Source organism: Saccopteryx bilineata, chromosome 2 (genome assembly GCF_036850765.1).
Source record: "Saccopteryx bilineata isolate mSacBil1 chromosome 2, mSacBil1_pri_phased_curated, whole genome shotgun sequence".
Lineage (NCBI taxonomy): Eukaryota > Metazoa > Chordata > Mammalia > Chiroptera > Emballonuridae > Saccopteryx > Saccopteryx bilineata.
Window position 1 is genome coordinate 12,498,487 of NC_089491.1, and position 15,570 is coordinate 12,514,056.

The 15,570-nt window shown below is 41.2% G+C and overlaps 1 protein-coding gene across 1 annotated transcript; it reads right to left on the reverse strand.

The window, feature by feature from the left end:
• Window positions 1-14,055: 14,055 nt before the first annotated feature.
• Window positions 14,056-14,998, reverse strand: LOC136322740 (olfactory receptor 1N2-like). Its single transcript, XM_066254644.1, is given in 2 exon segments — window positions 14,056-14,560; window positions 14,562-14,998. Coding segments are annotated over 2 exon segments (942 nt in total).
• Window positions 14,999-15,570: the final 572 nt, after the last annotated feature.

The following is a 15,570-nucleotide window of genomic DNA, read 5'->3' on the forward strand; positions in this document are numbered from 1 at the left end:
ACCCCAGCAGTCTCTAGCCAAACATGCCGGGTGGAAATACCAGGGCTCTTAAGCCCCTCAGCTCTCTCTCTCTCTCTGCACTCCCAGCAAAACAGGTTGGGGAAAAAACCCCTTTTCCAGCAAATAAGAGCAAACAATTGCTCCTTCCCATGGTGGCAGACAGCCTGCAATTTGCAGTCTGCCGCCTACAGGCCAAGCACCTGCAGCCTCCCGTAGACTTGACACACATGGCGCTGCCCCAATATAAGCAGTAAACCTAAAAAAACCCACTTGTTTACCCAACAGTTTATCTTTTTTTTTTTTTTTTTTTTTAAATTTTATTTTATAATTTTATTTTTTTAATGGGGTGACATCAATAAATCAGGATACATATATTCAAAGATAACAAGTCCAGGTTATCTTGTCTTTCAATTATGTTGCATACCCACCACCCAAAGTCAGATTGTCCTCTGTCACCTTCTATCTTGTTTTCTTTGTGCCCCTCCCACCCCCTATCCCTCTCCCATTCCCCCCTCCCCCCCGTAACCACCACACTCTTATCAATGTCTCTTAGTTTCACTATTATGTCCCACCTACGTATGGAATAATACAGTTCCTGTTTTTTTCTGATTTACTTATTTCGCTTCGTATCATGTTATCAAGATCCCACCATTTTGCTGTAAATGTTCCGATGTCATCATTTCTTATGGCTGAGTAGTATTCCATAGTGTATATGTGCCACATCTTCTTTATCCAGTCATCTATTGATGGGCTTTTTGGTTGTTTCCATGTCCTGGCCACTGTGAACAATGCTGCAATAAACATGGGGCTGCATGTGTCTTTACGTATCAATGTTTCACCAACAGTTTATCTTTTAACTTAAGTGTTTTGTCCACAAGTCTCTTTGTGTGGCAAACCTCCTCTGTCTTTATATACCTAAGAATATTTGTAATATGTCTTTACATTTGAATGGCAACTTGCTAGATATTAAATTTGGGGTTCAAAGCTGTATTCCTCTTTTGCATTAAAAGTATTTCAGTGTCTTTTTAAGGCATTCAAGTTGGAAAAGAAGAAGTAAAGCTATCATTATTTGCAGATGATATGATATTGTATATAGAAAACCCTAAAGTCTCAGCCAAAAAACTACTGGACCTGATAAATGAATTCAGCAAAGTGGCAGGATATAAAATTAATACTCAGAAATCAGAGGCATTTTTATACACCAACAATGAACAGTCAGAAAGAGAAATTAAGGAAACAATCCCCTTCACTATTACAACCAAAAAATAAAGTATCTAGGAGTACATTTAACCAAGGAGATTAAATACTTGTACTCAGAAAATTATAAAACATTGATAAAATAAATCAAGGAAGATACAAACAAGTGGAAGCATATACTGTGCTCATAGTTAGGAAGAATAAACATCATTAAAATGTCTATATTACCCAAAGAATTTATAAATTCAATGCAATACCAATTAAAATACCAATGACATACTTTAAAGATATAGATCACATATTCCAAAAATTTATATGGAACCAAAAGAGAACACAAATAGCCTCAGCAATCTTAAAAAAGAAGAATAAAGGGGGAGGTATCACACTTCCGGATATCAAGTTATACTACAAGGTCATTGTACTCAAAACAGCCTGGTACTGGCATAACAACAGGCATATAGATCAATGGAACAGAACAGAGAACCCAGAAATAAACCCACAGCTCTATGGACAACTGACATTTGAAAAAGGAGATAAGAGCATACAATGGAGTAAAGACAGCCTCTTCAACAAATGGTGTTGGGAAAATTGGACAGCAACCTGCAAAAAAACGAAACTAGACCACCAACTTACACCATTCACAAAAATAAACTCAAAATGGATAAAAGACTTAAATGTAAGGCATGAAACCATAAGCATCTTAGAAGAAAACACAGGCAGTAAGCTCTCCGACATCTCTCGCAGTGATATATTTGCTGATTTATCTCCACGGGCAAGTGAAATAAAAGACAGGATAAACAAATGGGACTATATCAAATTAAAAAGATTTTGCACAGCCAAAGAGAATAAGAACAGAATAAAAAGACAAACTACACAATGGAAGAACATATTTGACAGTATGTCTGATAAGGGGTTAATAACCAAAATTTATAAAGAACTTATAAATCTCAACACTAGAAAGACAATCCAATCCAAAAATGGGCAAAAGAAATGAATAGACACTTCTCCAAAGAGGACATACAGATGGCCAATAGGCATATGAAAAAATGCTCAACATCACTAATCATTAGAGAAATGCAAATTAAAACCACAATGAGATATCACCTCACACCAGCCAGAATGGTGCGCATCAACAAAACAACACAGAATAAGTGCTGGCGAGGATGTGGAGAAAAGGGAACCCTCCTGCACTGCTGGTGGAAATGCAGACTGGTACAGCCTCTGTGGAAAATAGTATGGAGATTCCGCACAAAATTAAAAATCGAACTGCCTTTTGACCCAGCTATCCCACTTTTAGGAATATACCCATAGAACGGTTCCAGAAGGAGAAATGCACTGCCATGTTTATAGCAGCATTGTTCACAATAGCAACGAGCTGGAAACAGCCCAAGTGTCCGTCAGAGGACGAGTGGATTAAAAAGCTTTGGTACATATATACTATGGAATACTACTCAGCCATAAGAAATGATGACATCAGATCATTTACAACAACATGGATAGACCTTGATAACATTATACTGAGTGAAATAAGTAAATCAGAAAAAACTAAGAACTATATGAACCCATACATAGATGGGACATAAAAATGAGACTCAGAGAGACATGGACAAGAATGTGATGGTTACAGGGGGTGGGGTGGAGGGATGGGGAGGGGGCGAGAAAGGAGAAGGATGAGGTAGGAGGAGGGGAGGGGCACAAAGAAAACCAGATAGAAGGTGACGGAAGACAATTTGACTTTGGGTGAGGGGTGTGCAGCATAATCAAATGTCAAAATAATCTGGAGATGTTTTCTCGGAACATATGTACCCTGATTTATCAATGTCACTGCACTAAAATTAATAAAAATAAGATAAAAAAAAGTTTTTCAGTGTCTTTTTAGATTCAGTATAGCTATTAAGTCTGATGTGGCCCTGGCTGGTGGCGCAGTGGATAGAGCACATCCTGGAGCACTAAGGTCGTGGTACTGGTTCAATCCTGGGCTCACCAGCTTGAACCCAAGGGTGGCAGCCAAACCCCTGAGGGCACCAGTTCAAGCCCTGGCCAGGGCACATATGAGAAGCAATAGATGGCACAAGTAAGTAGAATAACCAGTTGATGCTTCTCTCTCCCCCATCTGTCTCCCTGTCTCTATCTTTTTCTCCCTTCGCTTCTTTTTTCTCAGAAAAAAAAAAGTTTGATGTGCATATGACTACTGTTCCTTTGTAGGCAAACTTCCCTTTCTCTTAGATATTTGAGAGCAAGGAATTTCCAGAGTTCTTTACCCCAAAGAGGGTAACTCTGAAAGAGACATTATTGTTGCCGTTGACTGGACCAAACCACAGTGGCCAGTTGCTGAAGATGTGTACTTGGGGCCAGAGGTTTCCCAGCTCATCTTTCAATGCCAAAACCACTGCCTGGGGTTTGGCCAACTAGGCTGACCCTTGTATTTCATCCTTGATCGGAGATGTCCAAATTGAAGGATTAAAAAGTAGCAGCCCTCCAGTGAGCTTGACTAAGTAAAGGGAGCAGAGAAGAGTTAGAATTTGCTGGTGCTGCCTGGGGAATACCTGCCAGGTGTCATTGTCAATAGTATTCTGCTCAGGACTGGCTAGGGTTTCCTGTCTACTGCAGTGCTCAGCCAAGTGGTATACCCATTGTGCATACCGTTTTCCCGCAGTAATTGAAGTCCTTCTCAACTATTCCATTTGGTGAGGCATGTGCATTAATGACTGCAGCAGTGGCATGGGCTATTTTCTTTCTTTCTTTCTTTCTTTCTTTCTTTCTTTCTTTCTTTCTTTCTTTCTTTCTTTCTTTCTTTCTTTCTTTCTTCTTCTTTTTTTTTTTTGTATTTTTCTGAAGTGAGAAGCAGGGAGGCAGTCAGACAGACTCCTGCATGTGCCCGACCAGCATGCCCACCAGGGGGCGATGCTCTGCCCATCCGGGCCATTGCTCTATTGTGGCTGGAGCCATTCTAGCGCCTGAGGTGGAGGCCATGGAGCCATCCTCAGCACCCAGGCCAACTTTGCTCCAATGGAGTCTTGGCTGCAGGAGGGGAAGAGAAAGATAGAGAGAAAGGAGAGGGGGAGAGTGGAGAAGCAGATGGGTACTTCTCCTGTGTGCCCTGCCTGGGAGTGGAACCTGGGACTTCCACACACCGGGCTGACACTCTATTGCTGAGCCAACCAGCTAGGGCATGGCATGGGCTATTTTCATGGCACAAACACCCAGGGGAGCAGAGGAAAGATTAGAAATGAGCCTGGGAATGTGGGGATGGGCGGACATTGCATTCCCATGTCTCTAAATCTAATGGATCCTGTTATGACTTGAGAATCTGATGGGAATTCAAAATTAATTTAAGGATCACGAATGTGCCAGCCAATTGGCACATCTTGGCAGAAGTTAAAGGTAATTCTGAGCCAGAACCACATAGGTGCAAGAGCCATTTAGTGTACCTTTTCATCTGCTACTTGCATAAAATCTTTAATACATTTTGGATTTCCAATCAAGTCAAAACTTGGACTTCTGTTTTATTTTATTATTTTTTTCTTTTTATTAAGTTTTTTTGGGGTGACACTGTCTTGGACCTCTGATTTAGTTTCTTACTTTGTATTATTTTTTGAGTCATTATAGGACATACTTTAAAGGGGGTCTTCTCTACCAAGTTCATGGTGATAAGCTTCCTATTCCACACTGTCCTCCTCTGTATCACCAGATTAAGGGAAGCCCCCATCATTGCTACCTTATTGGCTTTACTGGCCCAGGGCATAAGCTGCGAGTAGGGTAGCCGTTTAGCATGTTGGTTGGTATGCCAGAGCACTTAAGGCAGGGGTCCCCAAACTATGGCCCGCGGGCCGCATGCGGCCCCCGGAGGACATTTATCTGGCCCTCGTCGCACTTCCGGAAGGGGCACCTCTTTCATTGGTGGTCAGTGAGAGGAGCACATTGACCATCTCATTAGCCAAAAGCAGGCCCATAGTTCCCATTGAAATACTGGTCAGTTTGTTGATTTAAATTTACTTGTTCTTTATTTTAAATATTGTATTTGTTCCCGTTTTGTGTTTTTACTTTAAAATAAGATACGTGTAGTGTGCACAGGGATTTGTTCACAGTTTTTTTATAGTCCGGCCCTCCAACGATCTGAGGAACAGCGAACTGGCCCCCTGTGTAAAAAGTTTGGAGACCCCTCACTTAAGGGGACCCACAGACACTGCCAGTCTTTTTTTACACTAAGCCAACAGGATCATGATGTCATCTGACCCCTGGGGAGGAATTAGGGTAAGAAGCCATTAGGACCACTTTCCATGATTGTTTGTGCTACGAGACTCCACGGGTTTCCCCTTATAACCCTCAGAGTCACGGTCTTGGCATTAACTTTCTTCCCAACACTCTCAGGGAGCAGCAACAGACTGCTTCCCCTGGCCAGTTGCCCCCCTCACTTTCTGCCCCATGTTATAGTCCAGCTCCTGTCTTCCTTGTCCGCATGCATTTCTCGGTTTTAATATTATTATTACAATTTCCTAGATTTTTTTGTTTACCTGTTTCTCAAGGATTGTTTTGGTGGGAAGAAACTAGCAATCTAAGCTAGTCAGCCTCTCAGCAATAACCTGAAATCTAAAGGCTCACAGAAGTCAAACCACGCCCCCTCCCCTCAAGGTAGCAGGGCCAGGATTGGAGTCAGTTTGCTGTGCCCAGCCTCCTGTCTCTACCTTCTTCTGCCGCAGTTTCCAGCTTTCCTAGAGGACACCCCAGAGCAACCTCCACACTGAGATCAGAGACACACACATCCCTGGACACAAAACTTATCAAACACAAATCCACTCTTCTTTCTGATCACGTGGCTTGATTCACAAGTCATTTCAGAATATTTAACTAGGGACTTATGCTCAAGCAGGGGGTGTGCTCGCTTGTGGGGGAGACCAGAATCTCTGAGGCTGTTTACTCCTCCATCCTCTAGCTTCCTGTTTGCCTTGTCGTGTCTTCAAGTCCTCTGCTGTCATTAGAAGAAGCTGTTGATTGGAACTGTGCATGTGAACAGTGGGAGGGGAGCAGGGAAAGAGAAAGCTAGAAATTGAGAGGGATGTGTGGATTCATGTCTGTTTAGGCATAAGAGTAACCGTTCAGTGTATGCATTTTGGAATCAGAGATCTGCGTTCAAATTCTAGCCTTGCCTCTTAGTAGCTGTGTCACTTCAGGCAAGTAATTTAACCTTTTTAGCCTTTGTTTTCTCTTCTGTACAATGCAAACATTTACCTCAGAAGCATATGTTGAATATTGCTAAAGATAATGAAGATGGTCACCATAAACTTGACAATTTACCACCCACGCCCAAGTTCCCTTTCCCTTTGGAGAACACCATACTGTTAACTGTGCCTATGAGTTTTTGTTTGTCCTGTTTGCTCATTAATTGCTTTCAGTTTTTTAAAAAAAATTATTTTATTTTATTTATTCACTTTAGAGAGGAGAGAGAGAGAGGGAGAGAGAGAGACAGAGAGAGAGGAGAGAGAGACAGGGGGTGAGGAGCTGGAAGCATCAACTCCCATATGTGCCTTGACCAGGCAAGCCCAGGGTTTCGAACCGATGACCTCAGCATTTCCAGGTCGACGCTTTATCCACTGTGCCACCACAGGTCAGGCCCTGCTTTCAGTTTTATATTCCACATATGAGCAAAACCATATTGACTTTTCCTGTCTGATTTATTTTGCTTAATATGATATTCTCAAGATCTATCCATTTCATCACAAATGGCAGTATTTCACCTTTTCTCATGGCCAAATAGTATTCCATTGTATGTATGTACCACCAGACATGGAAACAACCGAAGTGTGTCTTGACAGATGATTGGATAAAGAAGATGTAGATGCCAGTTTTACTGGAATGTACTTGACCTTTTCAGGCTGACTTTTAAGCTTTGTTAGGAAATGTGTGGATCAGGCTTTCATCTAGGAATGAACGGCTGGACTCCATTACTGTGGGAATACTTTTTGGAGACTCAGTGCAAGTCTTTTCCTGCTCTGGTTGCTGGGAACACAAATTGTTTCCAATCCTCTGTGAACACCAGGGAATGTTCCTCTTAGCCCTCATGATTCCTCTTCAGCCTCAGGTAGTTTACTTACCAAACTTAAATTATTGTAGATCAGACATGTTAACTTAGGAAAAGGGGAAAGGCTTTATTAATAACTGTTGGAGATATAATCAGTTGACACTCTATATCAATCCTGACCGTACTGCAGTGTACCTTCCTGTATTATAAAGCTGGGAAGAAGAAAGGAATATTTTTCCCAGACTCCTCTGCAGTTTACATTCTGGATGTGAATTAGATTCTATCAAATAGATGTACTTATGTGAAATTTGGAATATTGAAATGAGAAGGAGGCCATCCTGTTTCTTTTTTCTTTTTTTTTTTGCCTTTATTACTGTCAGATGTATTTGTGGAGTTTAGTCACTAGGTACATAGATGCTGAGAGGCAGTTGCATTGGGAGTGGCAGCTGGAACCTACTTTTTTGTGTCCAGTCATTGGGTTAGTGGGAATCAAGAGGTGATTTTGATGCTGATTTCTGATACTTGGGTTGCAGCTGCAGTGATATGTCCTTGAATTCAATAGTGCCAGTCGTAGCCTTCTAATTACCCTCCTTCCTGATTGCAGTAAAGATGGAAGTACTTCACACGAGTCAGATTGTTATTTTTCTTAAGGTTATTATTTTTTTTAAATTTTATTTATTCATTTTTAGAGAGGAGAGAGAGAGGGAGAGAGAGATACAGAGAGAGAGAGAGAGAGAGAGAGAGAGAGGAGAGAGAGACAGATAGAGAGAAGGGGGGAGGAGCTGGAAGCATCAACTCCCATATGTGCCTTGACCAGGCAAGCCCAGGGTTTCGAACCAGTGACCTCAGCATTTCCAGGTCGATGCTTTATCCACTGTGCCACCACAGGTCAGGCAAGGTTATTCTTGAAGGCTTATCTTATAGCCTGTAGTTCTATAACACTTTTAATGTTTTTGTAAGCACTTAAATTTCTGAATTAACTTCCTTGTTGCTTAAAATACCAGTGGCGGTTTCTTTTTCCCTACCCAGAACCTTGATCAATACAATACATAATAAAATGTAGACTTAATCTTGGAATAGTTATGACAGCAGGTTCCTCATGCTCAAGTGGATAGACAAAAAACTCTAATCCCAAATGAAAACATCACAACTGATTTCTAATACAGAAGGAAGAATTACTTTTATTTTAAATTTTTTCCATTGATTTGAGAAAAAGAGAGAGAGAGAGAGAGAGAGAGAAGCATCAACTCTTTGTTTCACTTAGTTGTTCCATTTAGCTGTGCACTCATTTGGTTACTTCTCATATGTGCCCTGATCAGGGATTGAACCTGTGACCTCTGTGCACTGGAATGAAGCTCTATCCATTGAAGCATCCAGCCAGGCTGAATTACGTTTATTTTTAAATACTTAATTTTCTCTAAGAAGCCCTTTGCCTCTCTCCATTGTTGCAGAATATATAATCTCATCTAGCATCTGTTTGTTGACAGCATAGAATTTTCTAGCAATCCTTTCTTAAGAAGAGAAAGATGGTTTTATCTTCAGATCAAATTCCAGATAATGAAGTATAGGTATTGGCTAAAATAAGTTGATATAAAAATTTTAAGTATATTTAAATTTTTGATTGTTAAAATAACATTTTATTGTGAAAATGTGGATAATATAAGTTGGAATTGATAATATAAGTGGATGTGGATAATATAAAAAATGTGGATAATATAAGTTGAAGAAAAAAACAGCAATCATGTATAATTCCATCATCTTGGGATAGCCGCTCTTAATATTTGGTTGGTTTTCCTTAGACAAGTATTATGAATAATAGATTTATAATGCATGCAGTAATCATTTCCTATTAACATTATTCTGTGTTTAAAATACATTAGCAGCTGGACCAGGTGGTGGTGCAGTAGATAGAGCATTGGACTGGGACAGAGGACTCAGGTTTGAAACCCCGAGGTCGCTGGCTTGAGCCCAGGCTCATATGGCTTGAGTGTGGGCTTACCAGCTTGAGCACAGGGTTGCTGGCTTGAGCATGGAATCATAGACATGACATGATGGTCACTGGCTTGAAGCCCAAGGTCACTGGCTTGAGCTTAAGGTTGCTGGCTAGAGCAAAGGGTCACTCACTCTGCTGTAGTCTCCCCGGTGAAGGCACATTCGAGAAAGCAATCAATGAACAACTAAGGCAGGGGTCAGGAACCTATGGCTCACAAGCCAGATGTGGCTCTTTTGATGGTTTCAATTGGCTCATAGACAAATCTTTAATAAAAAAATAACGTTAAAAATATAAAAAATTCTCATGTATTACAATCCATTCATTTCCTACCGCTCATGTTCATGGTTGCGGTGGCTGGAGCCAATCACAGCTGTCCTTCGGGACAACACCAAATTTTTATTGGATAATGCATAATGTACATGAGTCATTGTGAGGTCAGGAAGTAAACTTCCCTCCTTTTAATCAAGTAGTCAGCTAGTTAATTGCAGAAACCCTTTTGATGAAGAAGATGGCTAAAAGAAAAAAAGATGAGGAGTATCATACTTTTCAGCAGGAATGGACAGAAGAATTTGCCTTTGTGAGAGAGCAGGTTCTGCAGTGTTTCTAATATGCAATGATAAAATTGCATCGATGAAATGGTCAAATATAAGCGGCACTTCGACACATGCCATACTACATTTGCATTGAAATATTTAGCCGAGGACAACAGGAAGAAAGCATGTCAAGAGCTACTGTGCAGAGTGCAAGCTAGTCAGCAGCAACTTCGTGTTCGGACCCAACAAGGTGACTGGAATTTGGCTAGCTTTGCTGGTGCTTTAGCAATTGTGAGAAACGGAAAGCTATTCACAGATGGGGAGTATGCCAAAACATTCATGCTTGATGTTGCCAATGAACTTTTTGATGACTTTTTGGATAAAGATAAGATAATTAAACAAATAAAAGACATGCCTCTGTCAGCAAGAACTGTTCACTATTGTACCATCATGATGGCAAATCAAATTGAGGCAACACAAGTGAAGAACATAAATGCAGCACCATTCTTTTCTCTCGCTTTGGATGAGTCAACAGACATAAGCCATTTATCCCAGCTCAGCATGATTGCAAGGTATGCTGTTGGTGACACACTACACGAGGAAAGTCTTGGTGTTTTGCCTATGAAAGAGACAACAAGAGGGGAGGATTTGAGTCTTTCATTGAGTTCGCTAAAGAAAAAAATCTACCGATGGATAAACTTATTTTGGTGTGTACTGATGGTGCTCCATGCATGATGGGGAGAAACAGAGGATTTGTAGCACTTCTTCGTGAACATGAAAAGAGATCCACCCTAAGTTTTCACTGCATCCTACATCAGGAGGCACTTTGTGCTCAGATGTGTGGCGAGCAGCTTGGTGAGGTGATGTCGCTAGTCATTCAGGTGGTCAACTTTATTGTTGACCGAGCTTTAAATGATCGCCAGTTTAAAACACTGCTGGATGAAGTTGGGAATAATTATCATGGTCTGCTTCTGCACAGCAATGTGTGTTGGTTGTCAAGAGGGAAGATGCTCAGCCTTTTTGAGGCTTGTCTGAGTGAAATTCAGACTTTTCTTGAAATGAAAAACATTGAGCATCCTGAGTTAGCTAACACCGATGCTCCTGAAGTTCTACTATCTCGTGGACGTGACTGAACATCTGAACCAGCTCAATGTGAAAATGCAAGGCATTGGAAATACAGTTTTATCCCTTCAACAAGCAGTGTTTGCATTTGAAAACAAGCTGGAACTCTTCATCGCCAACATTGAAACAGGTCGTTTACTACACTTTGAAAAACTGGGAGAGTTTAAAGATGCATGCACAGCAAGTGACCCTGCTCAACATCTTGATCTCCAGCAGCTAGCAGACTTCATATCTAATTTCCTGCAGTCATTCAAAGCGCACTTTGGAGAATTTCTTGAGCACACTTGTCTTTTTAAGTTCATCACCCATCCACATGAGTGTGCAGTGGACAGCGCCGACCTGAGTTACATCCCCTTTGTCTCTGTCAGAGATTTTGAGCTACAAGCTGCTGACCTGAAGGCCTCAGACATGTGAGTGAATAAGTTCAAGTCACTGAATGAACAGTTGGAAAGACTTGCACGACAGCAAGCAGAGTTGGCAAGCAAACACAAATGGGGAGAAATGAAAAATCTTCAACCCACAGACCAACTGATTGTCAAAACTTGGAACATGCTTCCCGTCCAATACCACACACTGCAGCATGTGATTATTGCTATACTGACAATGTTTGGCTCTGCGTATGCATGTGAGCAGTCTTTCTCACATCTAAAGAACGTTAAGACCAACCTATGATCACGTTAAATGGATGGAAGTCTCAACGCCTGCATGAAGCTTAACCTCACCACGTATCAACCAGAATACAAAGCCATCAGCAAAATCATGCAGCACCAGAAGTTGCATTAATGGTAAGAAGTACTTTATTCATCACTGGTTAGCAACAGCATAACAACGTTATTAAAAAGAATTCAGAGACTTATTGTACTTTAAAACTGTTGATCTTACATAAAATGCACACATTTACTTTGTATTTAGTGTTAAACATATTGTATGGCTCTCATGGAATTACATTTTAAAATATGTGGCGTTCATGGTTCTCTCAGCCAAAAAGGTTCCTGACCCCTGAACTAAAGAGGCTAAGGAGCCACATTGAAGAATGGATGTTTCTCATCTCTCTCCTTCCTATCTGTCTGTCCCTATCTGTTCCTCTCTCTGTCTCTCTCTCTGTCTCTGTCACACACACGCAAAAAAATACATTAGCAAATAACTGAAAAGGCCACACAGTAGTCTATCATTTCAACAGAGCATAAATTAATCAAGCCCCAATGATTAAAATTTGAGTGGTTTTTTTTCCTCTCATGAGTAATATTATTATACATAAATTCTTGGCAATATTTCTTTTACATTTACTTGAGCAAACTCCTAGAATTACAACTGTAGGTCAGAGGATACAGATATTTTTAGTGCTCATAATATATATTAACTTATTTCTGGAAGTCTATGCCAATTTATATTCCCACTCTATCTACCATCAATTATTGTCACTTAAAAGTCCAATTATAATATTTAACAGTATTTTAATATTTAAGTTTGAGATCTTATTATTTCCAAAAGTCATTACTTTATGATTCTGTGTTATATAAAGGACTATTTCCATTCTTAGAATTTTATTAGTTGTAATTAGGTATCTATATTGCACAGGATGTGATAGGATATGATATAAAGCTTCTAAATTTTTATTTACAAAGAAATATCTTTTCTAATTAAAACACATTTAAGATTGATCACATATTTTAAAATGTCAAATGAAGCACATACAACTGCTGGAGTAAAGTAAAACATCAGTGACTTTTTTATTTCTGGAGTCCTTCCTTAGAATATACGCTCATCTATTCTAACTTATTCCATCTGCCTAAAAATAGTCCCTTTATCTTCTGAGCTTTATAATGAGTAGAGGCAGTTGAGAAATGGCTGAGGTATATCCATACTATATTAGGCTATAATCCTACACCTAAAAATTTTCTGGACTCAGAAATATCCCCAGAAGTTTCCTATCCATTTGGTATTTTTCGAACCAGGAAATCAAATTTGGAGGTTGGCACACATGCAAAAATGTTCCAGTGATTAGCAGGTCATGCCAGAGAAATAAGGAAGCACTTAAATAGAGTTTTCTAAAGATTCAAGATCAAGTTTGTCTTGGACCAAGTCTTTAAAAAAGGACAGTGGCTTTTTTATGTATTGTATATAATAGGTCTTGTTTTAAAGGAAGAACATATTAAAAGGAAAAAGATTGCATCTGTCTGCCTGTCCCTTAGCTACTTGTCTTCTCTCCTTTGTCCTTTCCTCTTGGATGGAAGGGGTGGGAATAATGAGACCCACACATATAATAAAAGAAGCGGTAACCTGCACTCCTACTGCAAAAAGATAACTACTTACAGCTCCATGACTTCTAGAATGCCCGTTTCTACCAGACTACTTTTTGTTAAATTATTGCCCTAAAATTTCCACCACACCAGACTACTTTTCATTAAATTATTGCCCTAAAATTTCCACCACACCAGACTACTTTTCATTAAATTATTGCCCTAAAATTTCCACCACACTTGATTTATCGTGTTCTATTTAATATTTTCTGAAAGAAACAGAGGATGAATCATGTACTCAGTACAAAGTGTGCACACAGTGTGCACATAACAAATATTGACTCCTTTTCATTGATCCATAACAATAACAGAAAGACGTGCTTTCTGTCTAAAGAAATAAAATATTAAGAAAGCACCATAAAATACATATTGATTTAATTCTTTATCTTCTATTATCATCAATCAGTATTTGTCATGGTCCCCACAAGTACAGTAGAAAGAGGGTGGGTATAGAATCACACTTACCTGGTTTGAGGAAGTTATATTTCATTCTGATCATTGTTTCCACAGTTCTACCTCCAAGTACCGACGTGAGCAACAATGAGAAACACTGTTGATGCTCAGTAATGTTTGTATTTTCATCCCTTCGCCTCATCCCAGGCCCCCAAAGGCAGAATTGCTTGGTTCACTTGGGCTAATATGCTGGATTTAGAGGTGAAGAGTGAGGAAGGATACCCTGCTCTGAGTCATGGTTGCTTCACTGGGATCAGAAGAGAGACTGAGGCAGAACACTTCATTCCACAGCCAAGTAAAGGAGTGGAAATACCCTTTTGATTAAATCTCTAACACAGATTTACCTGAAAACCCTCCCTGAAAATCAGTCTGAGAGTGGTGGAGTCATTGAAATGACAGGGCAGGGATGGGTGAGGATAAAAGGATCAGGCATCACTGTCATGGTAAGAAGAATCTTTTCCTACAGCCCAAAAGTTTACCCAATGTCTTCTTCATGTTTCGGTTCCTCAAGCTGTAGATGAATGGGTTTAGCATGGGAATAATCACCATATAGAGGATGGCAGCCCTACTTTCCCTTTCTGCAGAGTGTGTTGATGGAGGAGGTAAATACACGCCCAGGAGAGACCCATAGAAGAGCAGGACCACAGTGAGGTGAGAACCACAGGTAGAGAAGGCCTTCCACCGCCCTCCAGAAGATGAGATGCCAAGCACAGTGCAGGAAATGCGGACATAAGAGAGGACGGTCAGCATGAGAGGAGTGGCGAGGAACATCAGGCTCATGGTGATCATCATCAGCTGGTTGATGTGGGTATCTGAGCAGGCAAGCCTTAGCAGAGCTCTGTTATCACAGTAGAAGTGGGGGATGACCTTGTGGGTGCAGAATGCCACCTGGGTCAGCAACAGCGTATTTATCAGGGCAGGGATATTGGTTGTCACCCAGCACTAGTGCGCAGAGTTGGGGACTCAGAACTGTGCTGTAATGGAGTGGCTGGCAGATGGCCACATAGCGGTCATATGCCATCACAGACAAAAGGAAGTTGTCAAGACCACCAAACACAATGAGAAAATATACCTGTACAAGGCACTCAGAATAAGAGATGGTTCTAATCCGGGTATGAATGTTGGTCAGCATTTTGGGGATTGAGGCAGAAGTGAAACAGGCATCAGTTAGTGACAGGTTGGCCAGGAAGAAGTACATGGGGGTGTGGAGGTGAGGGTCCAAGCTGATGGCCAGGATGATGAGCAGGCTCCCCACCATGGTGATCAGGTACATGCCCAGAAAGATGCCAAATAGGAGAGGCTGCTGCTTCAGCTGTTCAGAGAGTCCGAGCAGGAGGAAGTCTGAAACAGCAGTTTGGTTCACTCTGCTTGACTTTCCCATCCCTTGAAGTTTCTGCTATCCATTCAGATTAAACCCTGTCAGTATTTAATTATTAAAACAGTTTACAGACATGTTTCTCTGTAGCCCAAAATATGCTGGGAGAAAAAGAGAATAAGTGGGCTTCGTCTCTGGATCTTATTGGTGATATAAGAAAATGCCGGCCCTGGCCGGTTTGCTCAGTGGTGGAGCGTTGGCCTGGCGTGCAGAAGTCCTGGGTTTGATTCCTGGCCAGGGCACACAGGAGAAGCGCCCATTTGCTTCTCCGCCCCTCCCCCTCTCCTTCCTCTCTGTCTCTCTCTTCCCCTTCCGCAGCGAGGCTCCATTGGAGCAAAGATGGCCTGGGTGCTGGGGATGGCTCCTTGGCCTCTGCCCCAGGCGCTAGAGTGGCTCTGGTCGCAAGGGAGCGACGCCCCGGAGGGGCAGAGCATCGCCCCCTGGTGGGCAGAGCGTCGCCCCCTGGTGGGCATGCCGGGTGGATCCCGGTCAGGCGCATGCTGGATTCTGTCTGACTGTCTCTCCCCGTTTCCAGCTTCAGAAAAAAAAAAGAAAAGAAAATGCCTATGAGGCCTTTG